Source organism: Vigna unguiculata, chromosome 7, assembly GCF_004118075.2.
Source record: "Vigna unguiculata cultivar IT97K-499-35 chromosome 7, ASM411807v1, whole genome shotgun sequence".
Classification (NCBI taxonomy): Eukaryota; Viridiplantae; Streptophyta; class Magnoliopsida; order Fabales; family Fabaceae; genus Vigna; species Vigna unguiculata.
In genome coordinates, this window is record NC_040285.1 from 37935593 (window position 1) to 37957531 (window position 21939).

Genomic DNA, 21939 nt, shown 5'->3' on the forward strand with positions numbered 1-21939 from the left:
TCTCCCAGAGACTCAACTGAATATTAATTATTAACAAATTTAACAAAATACTTCATATTTATAATATAATTAAAAAATAATTAATGATTTTTCATAAACCAATCATATTGATTCATAATGCCAAGAAATTTCAACTAGAGAATACAAGTTTTAGTTTTTTATAAAATAAAATCTATTTTAATATTCAGAATAATCATATATATATATATATATATATATATATATATATATATATATATATATATATATATATATATATACACATTTTAAGAGTAAGTGAAAAATAAGAGCTTACTCCTATTTTATCCTGGGTCGAGGAGCTTAAATTAAAAATGGATATCAATTGGGCCCAATAAGTGGGAGTTGAATAAAAGGCCCCGTGTAAGTGTTTGTTCTAAATCATATTACCCCTTCATTAAAAATTGGATTTCGAAATGAGGCCCGTTACAATAAGTGTGAGTTTTAAAGAGAAAAAAAATTACAATTCTTCATTTATTTTATATTATAACTATTTTAAAACTGTAAGAATAGTTTAGGCTTAATTTGATTTTTGTGTCTCTATTTCACAGAGTCCACAAATTTAGTTTCATCATTTTGGTTATCTATTTTAAAAAATTCATAATTTGGTTTTTATTTTATTTTTCACAATTTTAACTTCTCAAATTTTCATTATTTGTAATTTTAGTTCTTAATTTTTACGTAATTGTAACCCTTAATTTTTAATTATACATACCTTTATATTTTTAGTTTAATTATTCATATATTTTATTTATTCGCGTATAACGTAGTGAAAACATTATATTTGTAGTTTTTAATTTTTTTGAAGAGGATAACAGTGGCAGAAAGTCATTATAAGATGTAATTTGACAGTGATTGAATATATTTTAAAAGCTTTAACAAAACTTTTAGTATTTTGTGAACTTATCTACGTTTATTTTTGGCATATTTTACTATTATCTTTTAATTGTTCACATTTTATCACTGAAAATTTTGTTCCACATTTTATCATATTGTTTTCAATTTTTTTACCATACTAGTAACGAAACAACACCATCTTGTTTTTGTAAAACATGATGATAAACCGACATAATTTTTAAAAACATTTTACTAGTTGTTACAAATTTAACATATTAATAAAATGTGAGAAAAAAATTATAATAACAAATGAAAAATCATGATAATTTAATGGTAAAATCACCACTAAAGTTTTAATTTAATGATAATAGAAAATATCTTTTGCATTTCAATATTATTTATAAAAAAAACTTTTTTTATTCCTCTAAATAATATGATAGTTGCCAAGAAAAAAAAAACAAGTGGTTTATTCTTAATTTATATAAATAATAATAATTCAATTATTATGCACTAACAATATAAATATTTTTTGACACATAATTGATTTATTAGAAATTAGGAACGTTAAAAAGTAAATCAAATTACTTTCAAAATAAACATGTAACTGAACTAAGCCCATTTAAATTGAAAACCAAAATGATATTTTTATTAAAATTAGTGCTTACGGTTATCTTTCTATTGTGTTTTGTCCACACACACTAATCCAAAGTTATATTAATTTACTTATAAATAAACTGGTAACTGAACTAAGCCCGTTTAAGCCCAAAACCAAAACAAAAAAACAGTAAAAGTAACTAATTCAGCTTAACATACAATTTTTTTTTTGTAAGTTTTCCATGGACCCTTAAGTATCACGTTTCTTGGTGTTGGTTGGGAAGAGTTTGTTCAATCTCTAATACACATAAAATATCTTTTAATTTTTGTTGTAAATAAACAGTTGCTATTTTAAAAATAATATATAATTTAAGCATATTAAACACGTTGGTCCACAAAACCGAGAGTTAAGGAGTCAACTGATATATGAGTTAGGTATTACAGTACTGAATTTTGGTTTTTACGAGTTAAAACGAGTCAGCTCACTGTAACTTAAATTTTTAATCCCAGCATGCACGCGCGGTTGGGAGCGTGGAAGATAGATCTCACCGTCGTAATGTGCTTTAAGTGAGTATTTTTTCGCACGAACAGATAACAAAATAGAGGTAAACCTGAAGAAAGCAGTGGAGAAGAAGCAAAGAAAGAAGCACTTGACACATAGGAAAGGACGTGGTAGAAGTTTGCATGCTCTCGGTCACGCAACCTTCGTGCATTCCCAAAACCCTAAAACCCTTCATTCCCCTTCCGTCTCCGGCCATGAAGGACCGCCGCGCGCTGTCCTCCTATGGCTCCGTTTACATTCCGCCGCACCACCGTTTGCGCTCCGTTGCTAATTTCAACAACTCACCCTCTCCGTTTCGCGCCAAACCCCACGAAAACCCTACACACACCATTTCTACTCTGCAACCGCCGTTCACGGAACGAGTTACCGATAAGGCACGTTCGCGCTTCGTTTCTGCTTATGACGATACCGTTTCCGAGGAAGGCTCCGATCATGAATTCGAACTTCCCTCAGTAGTGGTGAGTAATTTTTTGTTTTTTGTTTTAACGTCTTGCATTTTCTGTTGTTATATTCGAAGTGTAGGTGGACATGTTTGTGAACGTGGTATTTGAGTTTAATTTGTGCTCTTTTGGTTTACTAGCGTGTTTCCAAATTTGCTTGTCCTAATGCTTCGCTTGATGATAACACTGACGAGTGGAAGCGGAAATTTACCGTGCTCTTAAATGACAAGAGTAAGCACGAATTAATCTCGAGAGAGAAAAGGGATAGGCGTGATTTTGATCGAATAGCAGTTATTGCAAGCGGAATGGGATTGTATAGGTGATTCTTCAATTATTTTTTCGCAACCTGAGTGCTATTGTTTTTAGTGAGGAGTAGGTCTTTATTGTGGGGATTTTCATTTGCGTTAGTTTTTGGCAGCCATATCTATGCTAAGGTTGTTGTCTTCAGTAAGGTCCCACTTCCAAATTACAGATATGATTTGGACGATCGGAAGCCTCAGAGGGAGGTATGTATCCTGTTCAATCATTTGCTCTTTACTTTTCCCTTTGGCCTTTACTGAGTTCAAATGTTTTTCCTTTTTATTTGTTTGTGTCTATAGAATGTATTTGAATCTTGTTATCCATAGAAAATTTACTTGTCAATAGATACACCTTAGTGAAGCTTTCAGGAATTGACAGGTGAGCTTGTCTTTCACCACATTTACCCGTGTTAAGGAGCATTTTGAGGAATATCTTAGCCAAAAATCCAGGATGAACAAAAGCTGTTTGGATTTTTCATCTGCAAGATCCAGCAGTAATTGCAGTATTGGTATGGATGAGGGGCTTTTTGAGCAACCTGAGCCACTAGCATCAAGTAAGGGTGTTATGGAGAAAATTGTTTGGCAGAGGAGCTTACAAATGCGTGATCAGCAGCAAGCTTGGCAGGTTACCTTCTCTCAAATAGAAAATAGTAGCATGTTTTCCTGTTCTGTGATAAAACTTTGTGCATTTTGTAGTTTATTCCTTTACCTGCATTTGGTTGTTTATTCTGAATTGAATGAATATTGAACCCACAAACTGTTTACAGAGATCTGTATTTATAATACGGTTCTGCTAGAAGTCAGTTGTAATTGTCTAACTAAAACTGTAGCACTAACTGGCACAAACAATGAAGAGCCTAAATAGAGATAACGACAAACTATAACTAACTAATTGATGACAAAGTGAGAGTTACACTCACCCCCACAAACTTGAGGAGCATTTGGCCCAAAGTAAAGAAAATCTAGCAGAAGATAATGGTTTAGCAAGAAGATCTGCCCACTGATCTTGACTGGGAACATGTTGAACCGCTAACTGCTTATCAACAACTTTCTCTCTTTAACAAAGAAAACATCAAGTTCCATCTTCTTTGTTCTTGCATGAAGGCCTTGATTATGGGCTAAATTGATAGCACTGAGATTTAAGCAAGGATTTACCATTTATTTTTTGTTCTAAGGAGTCTATGAATAAGTTTGTTGTAATTTTATAGTGTATTTATTAATTAAAAATCATAGAATTATGATAGGTGGAAATGATATCACATGCTTGTCATGGCATGCTGGTAGTATTGTAAAATATAAATAGAAATAGTCGTGAACTAAGTGAATTGCTATTTCTCTTAAAATACCTATTAGGTAGAAACTACGATGTTAATGCTACGATGATGTTTTAGATTAATAAAAACAGTATATTTTTTCAGAAGAAAAGTTGTTTCCAAATTTCAATTATTATCCTTGTCCCAAACATATAGCTAAAATTGCAAATAGCTTATGTTTTTTTATAAATCTCAAAAAAAGCTGAAATCTATCCCAATAGTCTTTCCCAATCATATCCTAAGTATGTGTTGGAATTTCATCCTCACTGGATTAAACACCTGTCCACCTCACAGCAACATACTGTAGCTTCAGCTTCAATTTGGCTTAACATTACCCTAAATACTCTGTAATGTGAACATAAAGCGATAACATAATGCAAATCTTATTTTAAATAAAAATCCTAATATCTTAATCTGCTTATCCGTAATGGTACATTTCTGCTGGATACATGTGAAAGACAATAAGCAGAACAATTTTTGTCAGTTTTCATCTTTGGACCATGATTTTTCCATTTTCATGAAGTACACATTTGGTACATTACATACCTGGTGCAGGACTACAAGTATGTGATAGATCTATGAATCTAGGAAGGTCTCAAAAGTATACTCTAATAGGTCTACATTGAAGGCCTGATTGCGATTATCTATACCTTTAACACTACCAAAGCACCATATATACACATATCTGTGGAACATAGGTTTTCATTAGTCACAGTTTTGGGATGATATCTTCCCCCCCATTGACAATGATCATATATCAATCTAATGCTTATTGTTAGTTGATATTCACACTAACTTGTTTCGTAATAAGTTGAAAAGAAAAAAAGTCCAGTGGTTCTTCTCCGTGGTCATTACAGTCTGTCCACATTACCTGTTACAGATACTTATTATTTTTGTGTGTTAATTGTTTTCCTTGATTATCTTTTCAATATTTTGAAATATAAACCATCGAGGCAAAACAAAGTTGGCTTGAATGTTCTTCTCATCTTACCTTCTCTTTTCAGGAATCTGCTGAAGGAAGTAGAATGCTAGAATTTCGCAGAAGTCTCCCGGCTTATAAAAAGAAAGAAGACATATTATCAGTCATATCAAGGAATCAGGTGTGTTGAATAGTTGCATTATTAACAAAATTGTTATTGGTTAAACTTATTGACTTATTAATTGTATTACAAGTTGTGTTGAACATCCTTTTAAATTAACTTTATACCGTTTGTATGTTGAATGTTGGACTTCTCTAAAAACAATGTTGCAAGTCAATTCCTGTTAGCTGGTTTGACTGGCTGATGCACTGAGGATTGTGAGTTGGTTCAGAAAATGAATCCAGTGATGCTACTTAAACTGAAATTTTTCTTGTGGAATTCAGAACCCGCTGCAAATACATTGTTGAATTTTTTATTTTAAATTTTTTTAAACCATGAATATCAAGTGTAAAGGTTATGGTGGTGGTTTGGGTGAATTTCAATGCAAACAGTAGCAGTGATTATCCCTTAAAAGGTGGGTTGTCAGGTGGGGAGTTGGCTCTTGACATTTGTATGAAAATATTTTATGATAAAAAATTTAATGTACAGGCTTTATAATTTTATACAGAAGTTAGACAACTGATATTCGACTATTATCAAGTTAATATTTATCAGACAACTATATATTAGACTGTTGTATCATATGGTTAGTTAGTTTAGCAGAGTTATTGATGAATGAGAAGTACTTGGGTTTGTGGTAGCTAGAATGCCATTCCCAACTCAATAATCAGAAAAAGCTCGGTATTTGACCTGCTTTGGTTTATACAATTGCTATAGTAATTTGATGTATGTGTGGGGACTTGGGTTGGGAGTGATAAGATATACTTCCTCAGTCTGTGTGGTCCTTAAGACTCTTGAAGTGATACCCAAATTTTCTGCTTTTATATGCCCATCGCTAGTGTCACCAGAAACACTCTTTTGGCAGAACCACTGATGTTATTGTGACTGTAAAGCTTTTATAATAATCAATATAAAATGTAGTATGCATCTTGGTTGAGTTCTGTTTCCCTTTACTTTTATTCAAATATGCAAGTTGGTTTGTTGGTAAATATATGATTTAAACACATTGTAGTCGTAATTTTGATCTTCTAAAATTTTGTTTCTATAATTTGATTGTCTGTTGTTAAATGACATATTTTTTAGGTAGTTATCATTTCAGGCGAAACAGGTTGTGGCAAGACAACACAAATTCCACAATTCATTTTAGAATCTGAGATAGAATCAGTTCGTGGAGCTTCTTGTAATATCATATGCACACAGCCCAGACGCATTTCAGCCATGTCAGTTTCTGAAAGAGTGGCCTATGAGAGGGGAGAGAAATTGGGCGAATCTGTAAGTTTATCTGCGATAGACAGAGACAGTTACTTTAATATACTATCCCAATCTATTACTTTTCTGTTTTCTTAAAATTTCATTATTTCTCCCTGTTTATTGGTTGCTCTCACACTTGCTCTTTCTCTCTCCTTGAAAGGTTGGATATAAAGTTCGACTTGAGGGTATGAAAGGGAGAGATACCCATCTTCTCTTTTGCACCACAGGCATTTTATTAAGAAGATTACTAGCAGATAGAAAGTTAAAAGGCGTAACTCATGTTATTGTGGATGAAATTCATGAGCGTGGGATGAATGAAGGTAGAGTTTTGAGCTTCATTGAATTTATTTCTTTTAGAACGTTTCTAAATATTCATATACTTTCATTTTTTTGTGACAGATTTTCTGCTTATTATCCTTAAAGAACTCCTTCCCTTTCGGCCAGAACTGAAACTGATTTTGATGAGTGCTACCCTAGATGCAGAGCTCTTTTCTTCATACTTTAATGGGGCTCCGACTATGTTTATTCCTGTGAGTTGCTGAAACATAGTGTTATTCCTTTTTCTTGATGGGAGATAGAGGTGTCTCTGGCAATTTCTTATGATAAATGGATCATGAACCTGACTACATAGATATAAAATGAAATAATTTCATAGTATCAAGGCATTAAATAAATGTTCTATTTTTTTAGTAAATAATAATATATTGGGGCCTAGAACTAAAGACTTCCCCTTTTCTTATTGTTTGGATGGACATGCTTATTAATACAGGGCTTCACATACCCCGTCAAAACCCATTTTTTGGAGAACATTCTTGAAATGACGGGCTACAGATTAACTCCTTATAATCAAATTGATGATTATGGTCAAGAAAAGATGTGGAAAATGAACAGACAGGTCCCAAGAAAGAGGAAAAGTCAAATTGCTTCTGCGGTAGAGGTATTTTAGAAATTCAAAACTTCAGTTGCTTACTACCTGTTTAGTATTTCTTAACTTTAGTTTATTTCGGAAAATGTATGACCAGGATGCAATTAGAGCTGCTGATTTCAAAGATTACAGCCCACATACACAGGAGTCTTTGTCATGTTGGAATCCTGACTGCATTGGTTTTAGTCTCATAGAATATATTTTGTGCAATATATGTGAGAATGAAAGACCTGGTGCTGTTTTGGTTTTCATGACTGGATGGGATGATATAAGCTGTCTGAAAGAGAAACTCCTGACTCATACTGTCTTGGGAGATCCAAACCGTGTTCTGTTGCTTACATGTCATGGCTCAATGGCTAGCTCAGAGCAGGTATTGTTCTGTACGTTGATGACTAATCTATAGTTGCTTTCATACAATCTGTATGTATAATGATTTGTTGTCTGAAAACAGTTTTAACAATATGTTTGTGCATGGTTTGTCAAAGAAAGGTTGTGTGTGCTTTTCTCCCTGGCACTTACTATTAATATTTAGATATACATAACGGATAGGCAATATGCAGAGATTAATATTTGAAGAGCCTGAAGCTGGAGTAAGAAAAATAGTGCTAACAACAAATATTGCCGAAACCAGTATCACGATAAATGATGTTGTCTTTGTTCTTGACTGCGGAAAAGCGAAAGAAACATCGTATGATGCTCTGAACAACACACCTTGTCTGCTCCCTACATGGATTTCTAAGGTTTCTTCTCAACAAGTAAGTTTATACTTTACTTGATTGCGTGTGTCTGTAATATATCACTCTAATAACATCTTGGTAATTACTAGACATCACTTTTTCTTATGTCATCTTCACCCTTAATGTATACATACTGGTTTTTTTCAAAACTTTCTGCATAGTTTGTCATGTTTAGTTGGTTGAATGCTATGGACATTGGGCTGTTGAAACCATAAATGTTGCTAGCTAGGAGTAATCTGGATTGGAATGTGAATTATTCTATGATAACAACTCTGCATTTTTTCCTGTAGATTAAGGCTTAGCTCTTTACCTTGTGTTTATCATTGACAGGAGAGTGGCTGTGTTCTTCATAGTTTCGTAATAATCATTATTTTGGGAAGAAATACGTACACTGAACATATTTTATCAAGTTTGATAGATGTTTTATTTACTCACTGGTCATTACTTGCACCAAGAGCTATAATGAAAAATTGGAAGTTGTAATACAGGAAGAACATTATATGGTCGTCATGAAAAGATATAAATCTAAGTTGGACTAATGGAATTCTACTATTCCTGACCATAGCCCTATAGAGAGCTTCTGATCTGATGTCTTAATTTTAATAGTTCCCAAGGGCTTTTGTAGATGAGTTTTAATTAATCTAAGTAACTAACATCCTACCACCTATTGCATATGGCTTAAATGGTCATGTCAGTCGACTTTTTAAATGAGTTAGAACAACGTCATTAGCTGCCCCTACAAATAAGAACCAGAAACAAATCTAATAATATAAAATAATAAATCGTGACACATGATATAAATTATCCAATCCAACTCTATTTGTACCTTGAAATTACCTTACATAACTAAAATACCTAATCATTCATAATTCATGTGAAAATAACGTCAAAGTAATCAAAATCTGAAATATAATTATAATTTGTCCTTTAGTGTGCTGCATCAGTGGCATAAAAGAAACTATAGATCATTTACATGGATAAGAGGCTACACGCAATTTTGATTAATTTTTTTGGTGGGGGTGGAAGAGTGATTTTATTGGTTTGTATAAAATATAAATAAAGTTATGCAATTGAAAATTGGCATTTTATTTTCTTGGATTTGGTACCACGATCCTTGGGCCATTATTTAATTACCAACTTATGGTAATTTCTCCACAGCCTATCTGAAGGATATCAAGGATAATGTCTGATGAGACTATCCAAGAGATTTCCTACAAACTTTTAGGCAAGAGTGCACTGTCATTTAAGTGAATGAATGCATTTGCTGCTGAAAATAATAATGCCTGGAAATTGCTGTTGTGTTGTAAGGCCTGGTCATGTGCCATTTTCTAAAGATTAAGGATGAAAATCGATTAGACCCGAGGATTATAATGGTAAAATGTAGTACCCCTAAAGGCTGCATACAGTTAACTACCAGTGAATTACGACCTTAATTATTAAACCATGAATGAAAATATTGGACCTTAAATGCTGAGTTTTCCCCTGAATCATTTTTCTAGAGAAGAGGAAGAGCTGGTCGAGTACAACCAGGAGAGTGTTACCATCTCTATCCTAGATGTGTGTATGATGCATTTGCGGAGTATCAATTGCCAGAAATTTTGAGAACACCTCTGCAATCCCTCTGTTTACAAATTAAAAGTTTAAGACTTGGAAGCATATCTGAGTTCTTGTCCAGGGCTTTGCAGTCTCCTGAGATACTTGCGGTATATATTTAGTTTATTCTTCAGAATTCCATCAATTCATGTACTTTTCTTTTTTTAATAAATTCATATATATATATATATATATATATATATATTGTGTGTTGGTTGTTTGTATGTAAATTTGTACCAGTTTTCTTTTCTGATTGTTTTATTCATAGGTACAAAATGCAATTGAATATTTAAAAATAATTGGAGCTTTGGATGAGACTGAGAATCTCACTATTCTAGGTTGGTTGATCCCTTGCTGGTACTAGAAAATTTAGCTTGTGTTCTCCCCCTGAAATGATGAGGACTTATACATGGTTCTTCACTTGACAGGGCGCTATTTGACAATGCTTCCTATGGAACCCAAACTTGGCAAGATGCTAATATTAGGTGCTATTTTCAATTGCCTGGATCCCATATTAACTGTTGTTGCTGGTCTTAGTGTGAGAGATCCTTTTCTAACACCGTTGGATAAAAAAGATGTAAGTTGTTTCTGTTTAAGATGATTGATTAATCATTGAAATGCTAGTTTGTTTTTATTATAGATTACTTAATTACTTAATGTCTAATCGTGTTACTCTCTTCTGCACTTATGTTCCCTCTTAGCATGAACATATTACATGACAATAACATTTTATTTTCCATTTTTATGCGTGTTTCTTGGACACTAATTGCAATTGAATTTGCTTCAAGAACCCAGATACACTGAACTTTATCTGAATTGAGGCTCTCTTTTGTCGCATACAATACAGAAATATGGTACTAGGAAATAAGAAGTATGGGCATATGAAAAAATCTTTGACAAATAATAATGTGTAAACCTTATGTATTATAGATCTTGCCTTTTACCTATAACCTATATAAAGAATTAAAGTGAAGCTAAATCTTATACTTATTTCATTTTTATTTTGTTTTCTTCTCTCTGGTCTACCTTGTCTTTGGTAAAATTTGATTAAGTTTGCGTTATGTGTTAGATGTTTAGTAGAATAGAAGTCGCAGCACTCCTACAATAATTTATTTCTGCTGTTCTGTAACTAAATACTCATTATTTGCTATCTGTAACTCGTTTTTTATTACCTTGGGAAAATGTATTTTTTGTTAGTTGTTGTTAAAGTCTTCATGTTGTCGTATAGATTAATTTGGTGCCCAACTAAAGAATGCACGGATTTAGTCCCTCAAAAAATTGATCATATTTTTCAGAGTTTGGAGATACTAAGTTGACATATTTTTCTAACTCTAGTTTAGCAATTAATTATTCTGAGCTTCTATTGCAGCAGATTATTAGGATTAAGATATTCTTGATATCTCCATAGTAACTAGGAAAACTATCTTCAACATCTTCCTGTAGATCAATCCTAGTCAAGTTGGTTAGGTCTATCATACGGCTTCTATCGGGATCCCTTCTATTTGCATGCTCAATGTTCTTAGTGTGAGGCAATGTGTGGAAGATCTTACATTAAGTAGAAATATGGCCAAATTATAATATCCGGTACAAATCTATCTTTACAAGCTAACTTGTAAAGGTTGAATTAGGTTTAAAGTCTACTTTATTAAAATGTATTAGATTTAGGTCCATTTTGATGATAGGCTCAAACGAGTATGATATATTGAGTGGTCCATGTATCTGTCCATGTATCAAAAGTTCCGTATAAGAGCTACTATTGAAAATCTCATGGTTAAAAATGCTTCCGGTCAAAGAGGAGTGTACCAATGTGGAAGAGACTGAGGAGGACATTGTTAGGAATCTAAGTGTAAGTTTGAGTCCTACATTGAATAGAAAAAAAAATTTTGAGCAATATATAAGAAAAAAATACCTACAAGCCCATTACTTTAAAGTTTTGGGTTGAAAGTGATGTCATGGTCTCTTATATTAGTTTACTCAATGGTGTCAAATATTCCCCGTTAAAAGACCCAACAATTTCCAATCTTGCTCTCCTTTTCTTCAGCTAGGCTTTTCTATCTGATAGTCCCTGACAACATACTATTATTGGGTTAAACTATGTTGTGTCCCACTTCCTACTGAGTGGTACCAACATGAAATTCATCTGATAATAGTGTGAAAGAAGTGTGTTCCTATTATTTCTCCAAAAACGAATTGCAGTTTATCTTTTGTATACTGCTTGAAAGATACTTTAAACCGTGCACTATTTAAAAAAAAAGTTATAAAAATTTTCTACAACTTGTACATTGGGTTTCATTGCCAAAGTGTATCATGTGATGTTTTGACATTTTTTTTCTGAATGTAAGAGCTAGTCCGGATAATCACTATTTCAGTTAATTAGACTTATTTGAAGTATATAATGGATATGGTAACTTTCATGACAAAAGCACTATATGTAATATGGCCAATTTATTTTCCAACTTGTTGGTTGGGCTATGTCTTGTGTTGAAATGAATTTCATTATTTGACAGCTCAGAGTTCTTCATTGTAGCTTGCAGAGGCTGCAAAAACTCAATTCTGTGGTGCATATAGTGACCACCTTGCACTTGTAAGGGCACATGAAGGTTGGAAAGATGCTGAAATGGACATGGGTGGATATGAATACTGTTGGAAAAACTTTCTTTCCTTACAATCCATGAAAGCTATTGATGCTCTGCGGAGAGAGTTCATATGCCTGCTCAAGGATACCGGATTAGTTGATAGTAACGCAGCCAGCTGCAATGCATGGAGCTCAGATGTAAATCTTATCCGAGCAGTTATTTGCTATGGCCTATATCCTGGAATTGCTTCTGTTGTGGTATGTCCTATTTTCAAGACAAACATAATATGTTAATGTCTTCATTAGTCTAATTTTATCTTTTTTCTGTTAATAGTTGATTCCAGCACTACTCCAGAATAGTTTGTTTATAAAAGTATATTTTCTTGTACTTGTAGTTCTAAGTTTTCTTTCTTAATTATATATGAAGAGAAATAATCAAGTGCAATTTAAATTAAAATTAGATCATGTTCTGTTTAGTCAGTTACAATACATAATGACACAAATTCTTTTATTCAACTCAGTTATATTTTAAAATTGAACTTTTGCCCGCCAGATTCTCGTATTGATGGACAGAGGCCCATCCTGAACGTTTGTATGTTAATATATGTATGTTTTGAAAATGTAAATAAAGATGTAATTTCATTTGCAGAATAATGAGAAATCATTCTCTTTGAAAACAATGGAGGATGGACAAGTGCTCCTATATTCGGTAAGGTCATTCGGACCTTTATAATTTGCTGCTAGCTGTGAAGTATTTTAAATAATTCTATTAAGGTTTTATGTCACCTTTCCGTTCTATTTTGGGCTTTCCTTTTTAATCGAATATTCATTACGTTTACCTAGAACTCAGTGAATGCTCGGGAAACTAAAATTCCATATCCATGGCTTGTTTTTAACGAGAAGATAAAAGTGAACTCGGTTTTTCTCCGCGACTCTACAGCTGTGTCTGATTCAATGGTGCTTCTGTTTGGAGGAAGCTTATTGAAAGGAGATGCTGTAAGTTTGATGTGATTTTCTATTGTTTCCTGTGTTTGTTATAATATTATATGCAATGTTTGCAGTGTCATATTGCTGTCTTAGTTTTAGTTGTCTGATGTTTTACTGGAATCCAACCCTTTTCTATCAGGATAACCATTTAAAAATGTTGGGAGGATATCTTGATTTTTTTATGGATCCGAGTGTTGTTGAAATGTACCAGAGTATACGGAGAGAACTCGATGCCTTCATTCAGAGCAAAGTAGGTGCAAATTAATATCATTCTACCTTGTCGATGCAAATAGAACTACCATTCTATTTCTGTTTTATTGCTTTTTCTGTGGCCAGTCTGAATTGACATGACAGTTAAATTTTTAATATAAACTTTGTATTTGGCAGTTAATTTTTCCAAGAATGGGCATACAGTGGTATCATGATCTCCTATATGCAGTACGGCTGCTGATTTCCAATGACAAATGTGAAGGTAGATTTGTATTTGGTCGCCAGGTCCATAAACCATCTAAGAAATCTATTATGTTGGCCTCACACCCAACCTTGGTTTCAAGGACTGAGAGTGGACCTGGGGGAGATAATTCTAAAAGTCAGCTCCAAACATTGCTTACGAGAGCAGGATGTGCAGCACCCGTCTACAAGACTAGACAATTGAAGAACAATCAGTTTCAGGCTGCAGTTGAATTCAATGGAATGCAGATAATGGGTCAACCTTGTAACAATAAAAAGAGTGCAGAAAAAGATGCTGCAGCTGAGGCATTGCAGTGGCTGATGGGTGGAAAGCAAGCAGGCAGGGAGTATATCAATCACTTGTCAATGTTACTTAAGAAAAGTAAGAAGGATCACAATTAAGCGGTCAAAGTAATATGCTCAATGCAAAGCTAAAAAGGACGTCTAAGGTTTCATGGGGCATTGTTACTATGAAGTCCTGGATCATTGAGTCAATTTGTCCACCATCAACCACATTGAATTTGAAGTTGAAAGATTACTCATTCTTTTATTGGAGCAAGATAAAAGATCGTCCGCGAGCATGAAGCAAGTAACTGTCAATCAAGGCTTGATGATCCTTTTCCAGCATCAGTGAGAAAATTGACGGTTAGTGGCTGGGAGGGATTAGTACATAGCATTCATTAAATGAGTTGGGTTGGCGATGCGGGCGGTTGTGCACATATTCGGCGGGAAATGATGCTACACTCGAATTCCAGTACATTCACCCATTCATTTTGTACAGTGATTATCATTTTTGACAGTATTAAAATCCTAAATATTCCAATGTTGAGCCCAAATGAACCTTTTTCTGGTCTTTTGTTCTTGGTCCGAGCAAAACCAGGTGAAAAATTAAAGTAACCGGCCAAATAAATGGGAATCTGAAACGATTGTTCAGCATCAATAAATTTTGGTTGGTGACAAATATGAGTTGAAATTTATCACATTCTAAGTTGCTTTGAGAGGACAAGCCCTGAAAGGAAGCAAGTGTTGCCAGCTCAACATTTGTTTGGATTTTCATTTCCATAGCAAGAAACAGACTATCAATGTAAAGACACCACACTCATGGAATGATTTGAATGTTCTTTGGAATGTGTATTGGCGGTAAACCAAACATGCAAGGGAAGTACAAAGATTATTTCAACCTATATCCAATTATATGTTTTAATTTATCTAATTTATTTCTTAAATAACTGATGTTCTTATTTAATAGTAATCTTATAATACATTATTAAGTTTTTTTTTCTAATTTGTTCTCACGTAAATTAAAATGTTAATTATTCAACCAACATTATTAAAAGTGTTTTTATTTTCTTAGTACTTTTACAAAAAATCTCAGGTTGCATATAAAATGAGATTGAGGTACAAGATTGGTTATCATTTGGTGTAGAAATTTAAAAGTAAAGAGAAGAAAACTAAGAGCCAAAAATTCCTTTCATTTTATTTATTTTCTATTGATAGGATTTGAATGAGAATTTCTTTGTAATATTCAGAATGTTTGCACTAAGTTTTGTTGAAATTTTATTTTCCTTTTCTTTTCTTTTATTAACATCCGTAAGAATGAGCTAGTCATTGTTTTTCCTCCCCTCCTATTACAATTCAGGATCTCCTGTCTCTACGCAGACTTTTTTCCTTTCCTTTTATTAAAAAGTTCTCTGCTAAAATGAAAAGAAAAACATCCTTTCATTAACTCTTGTGTTTGTTCAGTAACTAGAAGTTTTGGTTTATCTTATATTTCTTGATAATGTTTACCCGAAAAAAAAAAGGGACAAAAGTTTGCTTCAGTAAACTTCCCCAGAATCAGTTCTAGATACAAAAACAAATAAATAATAATAATAATAATAATAAATTCTCCACAATCATATTTAGACTAGTCATCATTAACTACGACCAACTTATAATTAAAATTTTATTTGGACCAAAAATGCAGTTTTCCTACTAAAATTAACCAAAAGTATACATGCATAACGTATTCCCAGCCAATGATTTCTAATTGGAAAACTTAAACACTAGCACAGGACAACAAAGACTAGTCAAATGCTTATCAACTTCATATCGCTCAGGAAAGAAAAACTAAGAAAAGACTTATTCTTATTGTTATCATTTTTTTCAATACTTCATAAATATGGCACACACATGCGGATCAAATATGCGTATAATATGTCCCAATCTCCCCATCACTGCCGAGAACAAAATCTGTAAACAGACAAATAACCAATAACCAAGTAATAAAACTGTTCTCATTTGGGTTTTTTAGGTTTTTTACTAATACCCATCCATTATACCAATAAAACCTTTCCTTCTAGCTTCAATTTATTCAAACTCATCTGCTAGAAGTAGAAAAAAAAAAACTACAACACATCTAAGTCCCCTTCACGATCACTGCAAAGGAATGATAAAAAGCTAAAGAAATTAGTAGACATAGCCCTTGACAAACATTCCCTTCTTTGCCTCTTCACTCTCACCCTCCGCAGAATATCTTCCGAGTTGAGCCAAGGAATTTGCTTTAGCGCGCACCAAAAGAGACTTTTGAGCAGCTTCCACATTCTCAGGGTGTCCTTTCCACGTCTTCAGCACGGTGTTCTGAAGAGCTCGAGCGTACGAGAAAGAAACATGCCACGGGTTGGGGCTTTGGTTCATTGCATTTAGATTAAGTGTGGCTTCCACTTCAGATTGCCCACCAGACAAAAACTGAGAAAATAAACATTTTCACGGTTTAATTTAGTAGTTTTATATTTCACCTTTTAATTAGGTGCAATAATAAGTAAAATCAGCATAGCCAATTATGTGATTGGAGAATACAAAGGACAGGTTACTTTACCATGATTCCAGGTACTGCAGGAGGAACTCTTCTTTTAAGCAAGGTTAGAGTATATTTGGCAATGGTTTCCGGAGAAGCCTTTTCCTTATGTTCAGCGCCAGGTGTAACCATGCTAGGTTTGAGCAGAATACCCTCAAAAAGGACATTGTTTTCAGCCAAGTAGAAGAAGACTTCTGACCAAACTTTCTCGGCCACTTCCAATGTCCTTTCAATTGAATGGTCTCCGTCGAGAAGAATTTCAGGCTCTACAATTGGCACAAGACCATTTTCCTGCAACAGAGAACAAATGGAGTCAGGGGGCATTGTAAAGGAAAAACCTTTCTTGAGATAAAGAGTAACAAAAGTTCAAAGAATGACAAAAAATTACAGGGTTATCATTCGTTCAAATTTGACACCCTATGGAGTTGCATAGTTTAACACGTGCATAAAATATCTGTTCCCTTTGTCATAGACCAAACTCAACCCACAACCAAAGTTCACTCCCTCCCTCCAAATTAAAAGAACCACTATTGGTGATCGATACCAAAGGATAAACTACAAATGTATGTGCGTTACTCTAAGAATCGGCTAATTTCAGCAAACAAAGATTTGTGGGAGCAAGAATACCTGAGAGATAGAGGCATAACGTGCAAGTCCCCATGCTGCTTCCTTAACAGCTAATGCAGAAGGACCACATGGAATGCTAACAACTGTCCTCCTGTGGATCAAAACAATTTTAAACCCATCTCAATGCATCTGATTAGGAAGAAAATTTCACAAAGAATCAATGACTTACCACTTGGCAAATCGAGCACCTTGCTTGTAGTATTCAGCAGACCTAGAAGCCAATCCATCCAACCCTTGGCACCATGATTCATTGTTTGAACCTGGCAGGGGGACCAGACCCTAAAAATAGCAAAACTATAAATGTAACTACCGAGCCAACTTCTAAATCTAATCGGTAAGACATGAAACCATTGACAAACTCAAACAACAAACCTTATCAACTTTGATGCCAGGAACAATGTTCTCATCACGGAGGCAATCCACAAATTTCTTTCCATCAGTGGTTGACTGGTACAGGGTTTCTTCAAAAAGAATGGCACCAGAAATATACTCACCAAGACCAGGTGTGGTGAGCAGGAGTTGCCTGTAGGCCTGGCGATTCACCTCAGTATTGTCCAATCCAATGGATGCTAAACGCTTCCCGCATGTTGCATTTGATTCATCAATTGCAAGAATCCCACGCCCAGGAGTTGCAATAGATTTCTATACCACCAACAAACAAGAAAACCAGTCAACAACCAATAAAGAAACCAAGAACTGGTCCAAAGAAATATATATCTACCTAATATGGAATGAATCATCTAAAAAAATGAGATGACCCAGGGTCATGTCTCATCATTAATTCCTTTAAACTTTCACTTTATAAAATAAACATAGCATATTAATAAAGTTCATTGAAGGGTTAAGATCCAAAAGTGATAATAATGTCACCGGAGAGGATCCGTTGCTATGGGAATGGATCATGTTCAGAAGAAAAAATAAATCTTGTGAATGATAAAGTGTCAAGAAAAGGTTGTTTTAAACCTAAACTATAATCCAAATGGACACGGAAAAACAGCACCTGAAAGCATCTTCCAAGAAGTAAAGTAATACTAAAAAACCAAACCCAAAGAGAGATTTCTTTACAGAGTAAATTACGGATCAAATTAATGTAAATCAACAGACAAACAAACACGACCAAAGGCAGAAAAATACGAATGCACAAAGGGTGTACCAAGAAACAGCAAAGTTAAAACCTTTAGAGCAGAAAAAGGATGGAAATCAAGCGAATAGAGAAAGGGCAATAAATAAAGAAGAAGATAACATAAAGAATTGGTACTAACAGCGGTTTGGACGAGTTCGTGTTGGAAAGAAGAGGCGCGGATCGGGAGAGAGACCCGGCGAGGAGAGGATCCCCGGCGTGGAGAGAAGGAGCTGTGGGCGACCCACTGTGAAGACAAAGCATTGAGTTTTGCAGAAGCCATGGCCATGGAAATTACGAGTGAAAAAATTGATTGATTCAAGGTACAGTGAAGTTTGTGCTGTGTTGTGTGATCTGAAGGTTATATAGTGAAACAGAAAATTTGGTTTTCTTCGGTTTGGTTTTCTTGGTCACACCGCGGTAGGTGATGTGAGACACTTCTCAAGCGGCAATATCAACAACCCACTTTTTGCTTTTCTTTTTCAATTTATATTTTTCAAACACAAAAGTCCTTTTCCATGCTTTGTTTGAATATCAAAATATTTTATTAAAACTCAATGTTTTTATTGATTCATATGCGGAAAATGGTTGTTATTTTTTCATTTTTCATTTGTTATAATTGAAATTATAATAATAAACTATATTTTATGTTTTATTATATTTTAAGTTTCATTGGTGTGATACTTCTTATTGGAATTTAATAACAATTGGTAATTGCGGTTAAAATTACCCGTGTATTTTTTTTAATTAAAGATTCATTATATTTGTTTCAAATAAAAATGTTTACTTTTTAAAAACTTGAGTCAATATAAACCCACAATCTGAATAACCATAATCCTTATCCAAACAACGTGTATTCAACTAATCTAACAAATTAAATTATTGAATATAAATTTTAAAATATTAAATTTAGATTATTCTTGATTAAATTAAATTTAAATTCAATCCGATTTATTGACACTCAGGTCAAATGTAAAGAGATTGTGAGACTGCTCAGTTCACTAATATATAAATTATTATTTTTATATTAATTAATAGATAAAATTTAGTGTGATGTATTGTATTATTGTTTTTTCTTTAAATAGAATTAAAATTCCACTTTAATAATATAAATTAAAAAAGATAAATATTTGGTTTATACGATGTAGATAAGTACAAATTTAAAAGATTTTAAAAGATATCACCTATTTAATTTTTAAACAAGACAAGTCTTTTGAAAAAGGATATTTGAACTTATTCAATTACGGGTCTTGCTAATCAGTGTCAGAGACAGGATAATTAATATACATTGGATCATATAAAAGTACATAAATATTAAACAAAATTTGACCTAATAATCATTAATGCAACTTTATTTTATTTAAAGGATAAAAATGCCCATAAATATTGTGCAAGTGTGTTTAATATTTTATTTAATGTTCACAAATAAAATTTAAAAAGTTATTAAATAATAAAATAAGTATTTTTTAGTGTTGTTAAAAAATAAATATAATTAAACATAAGAAAGTTTAAACTAACAGAAAAATCAACAAAAAATAATAATTTTAAACATTTAAAAAAAACAACATAAGAAAGTTTAAATTAACAAAAAAAATCAACAAAAAAAAAGTAGTTTTAAACATTTAAAAATTTGACAAAAAAATAAAATTAAAGTGTCAATTTGAGATTTCATTGAATTTTTTTTGCTTTTGTTTGGTATCAAAAAGTTATTGTCTAAAAAATTAAAAGGGTATTTTTGTCTTTATAAAATTTGTTATGTACATTTATACTATTTTAATTATTGTACTTAATTATTTCATCTTTCAATATAAAAATAATAGTATCAATGTACATTAATTATTCATTAACTAGTGCATTTAGGACACAAGTTAACATTTTCGTTCAATTATAAACAATGCAAGAATATAAGGACAAAAATTAAAGGAATGTTACTACAAGAAAATCTTAAAATAAAAATATGAGTTTTAGAGACAAAAATAATTGGTCATTATAGTGATTAATTTATAAACTAAAATTTATTGGTCTCTAAAATTATCACTATTATGAATAAAAAATTATAATTAGTGACTAATTTAAACACTTAATTTTTTGATAATTAAAACCTGAGTAGCTAATGTTGATGACAAATTTAAAATTTAACTAATTATTAATTATAATATTTTGTTTATAATTGTGACCGATTTAGAAATCAATAATATAAATAAGCACAATAACAAAATTGTTATTTATTTTGAAATTGATTATTGTTTAAAGATATTTTTTTATATATGTACATACTTATTATATCTTTATACTTAATTTAAAAATATAATATTTTTTATATGGAATTAATGTAAAGATTCTTCATCATGATACCGAGATAATAATGATACTCAAATAGTGTTTTAAGCTTCTTACAACACTCTCTCATCTCCCATCAGATGAAGTTATGAAAAAATGGATGATTTTTAACCTTTTATCCTGAAAATCATAAGTGTCTCACAGAGAAATCTTCTAACAAAAGATGTGAATTGTTCATTTAAGGTGGAAAAAGTAAGATTAATGAGGATTGTGCTGAATCATTTGAAATGTGCTCACCAAACTCTTGACAAAGATTAATGGAAAAGTTCATTTGTAAAAAATCAAATATACAAATAATGAGTGAAAGAATTGAATAAATATTCTATTTAAAAGCCAAACAAAAAAACAAAAAAATAAAATGGATTTAATATAATTTCTCCGGTACTTGTAATTTTCATGTATAACTACTACTATATTATATATACATTATAAAAAAGTGAAACAAAATATATTATTCAAAGTTGTACTATTAAATTAAATTTAAACTGCTGACAAATCCTCGGTTTTTAGTAAATTCTGAAATTTAAATTCCTTTAAAAAATATATAATTAAGAGGAAAGATACAACTTAACAATGACTAACTACTTTTTCTCATAACAAGTTAATAGATAGTTAATATTAAAACTTTAATTTCTTAAAACATTAATTTTAAATCAGTTCTACTACCATAATAATAATAATTAAAAAGTTCTTATCCACATTATAAATAAGTCTTAAATATAGATTTGGTTTATATTTTTATTATTTTTATTCAATTTGGTCTCTATTCTCGTTTTATATTGAATTAAGTCCTCATTTTTGTCAAATTGTTGTTGTTAATTTGATAATTTCACTGACGGTGTTTAAATAATTAACGTTTTTGAACAGTATATATCACGTGTCAGCTCCTGGATTTTTTTATTTTTTCTAAATTTTTTTAAATTTTTTTAATTTAAAAAATTGTCCACATGTCAAGTCACAATTGTGTCACGTGTCAATGCTAGTGCCATGTGTCAGTTTGTGGTTGTATTATTATTTTTTTGTTCAATTTAGTCCTGATATTCGTTGGTTTTGTTCAATTCAGTCCCTATATTCGTTATTTTTGTTTAATTTACTCCCAAAATTTGTTAAAACAAAATCGTTTAATTTTTAAAATTGACATTATTATTAGTTATTTTTTAAATTCTATTATAAATTATAATATTTAATTATAAATTGAATATAATTCTTAGATTCAATTGTTAAATAAAATATAATTATTTAAATATTATTAAAATATAATTATTAAAATTTAAAAAATATATATTAACATTTGTAAAATTCACATTTAAATTTAAAATATTTAATATTTTTATTGCATTTTAGATATTAAAATCT

General features: G+C 32.0%; 2 protein-coding genes across 5 annotated transcripts; one reads left to right on the forward strand and one right to left on the reverse strand.

The window, feature by feature from the left end:
- Positions 1-2028: 2028 nt before the first annotated feature.
- On the forward strand, positions 2029-14840 carry LOC114191804 (DExH-box ATP-dependent RNA helicase DExH5, mitochondrial). Of its 4 annotated transcripts, XM_028081205.1 has the most exons (20): positions 2029-2469; positions 2592-2770; positions 2870-2957; positions 3130-3375; positions 5068-5163; positions 6226-6414; positions 6554-6713; positions 6793-6923; positions 7163-7330; positions 7416-7688; positions 7879-8073; positions 9555-9758; positions 9917-9986; positions 10077-10225; positions 12176-12481; positions 12873-12932; positions 13067-13219; positions 13350-13460; positions 13598-13682; positions 13765-14840. In XM_028081205.1, the coding sequence occupies exons 1-20, from the start codon at positions 2134-2136 to the stop codon at positions 13863-13865; spliced, it is 3300 nt and encodes a 1099-aa protein (XP_027937006.1). In that variant the 5' UTR covers positions 2029-2133; the 3' UTR covers positions 13866-14840. The 4 variants fall into 4 exon arrangements, with proteins under 4 accessions (XP_027937006.1, XP_027937005.1, XP_027937007.1 ...); XM_028081203.1 differs by having other exon boundaries at positions 2031-2469; positions 13598-14840; XM_028081204.1 differs by lacking the exon at positions 13350-13460 and having other exon boundaries at positions 13598-14840.
- Positions 14841-15770: 930 nt separating this feature from the next.
- On the reverse strand, positions 15771-18693 carry LOC114192080 (fructose-bisphosphate aldolase 3, chloroplastic). The gene is made up of 6 exons (XM_028081654.1): positions 18386-18693; positions 17496-17765; positions 17293-17402; positions 17124-17214; positions 16518-16787; positions 15771-16387 (listed from the first exon to the last, which is right to left on the reverse strand). Exons 1-6 carry the CDS (start codon positions 18530-18532, stop codon positions 16109-16111), a joined length of 1167 nt encoding a protein of 388 aa, XP_027937455.1. The 5' UTR covers positions 18533-18693; the 3' UTR covers positions 15771-16108.
- Positions 18694-21939: the final 3246 nt, after the last annotated feature.

Bases quoted from the DNA above. Each gene is read 5' to 3' on its own strand.
- LOC114191804 (XM_028081203.1), top strand. From the start codon at position 2,134: ATGCTCTCGGTCACGCAACCTTCGTGCATTCCCAAAACCCTAAAACCC. The intron at 8,074-9,554 runs GTAAGTTTATAC...TCATTTTTCTAG, and splicing joins CTAAGGTTTCTTCTCAACAA to AGAAGAGGAAGAGCTGGTCG. The intron at 10,226-12,175 runs GTAAGTTGTTTC...TCTTCATTGTAG, and splicing joins CACCGTTGGATAAAAAAGAT to CTTGCAGAGGCTGCAAAAAC.
- LOC114192080 (XM_028081654.1), bottom strand. From the start codon at position 18,532: ATGGCCATGGCTTCTGCAAAACTCAATGCTTTGTCTTCACAGTGGGTC. The intron at 17,403-17,495 runs GTTTGTTGTTTG...TGCTATTTTTAG, and splicing joins CTGGCATCAAAGTTGATAAG to GGTCTGGTCCCCCTGCCAGG. The intron at 16,788-17,123 runs GTATTCTTGCTC...TCTCTGTTGCAG, and splicing joins GTTATGCCTCTATCTCTCAG to GAAAATGGTCTTGTGCCAAT.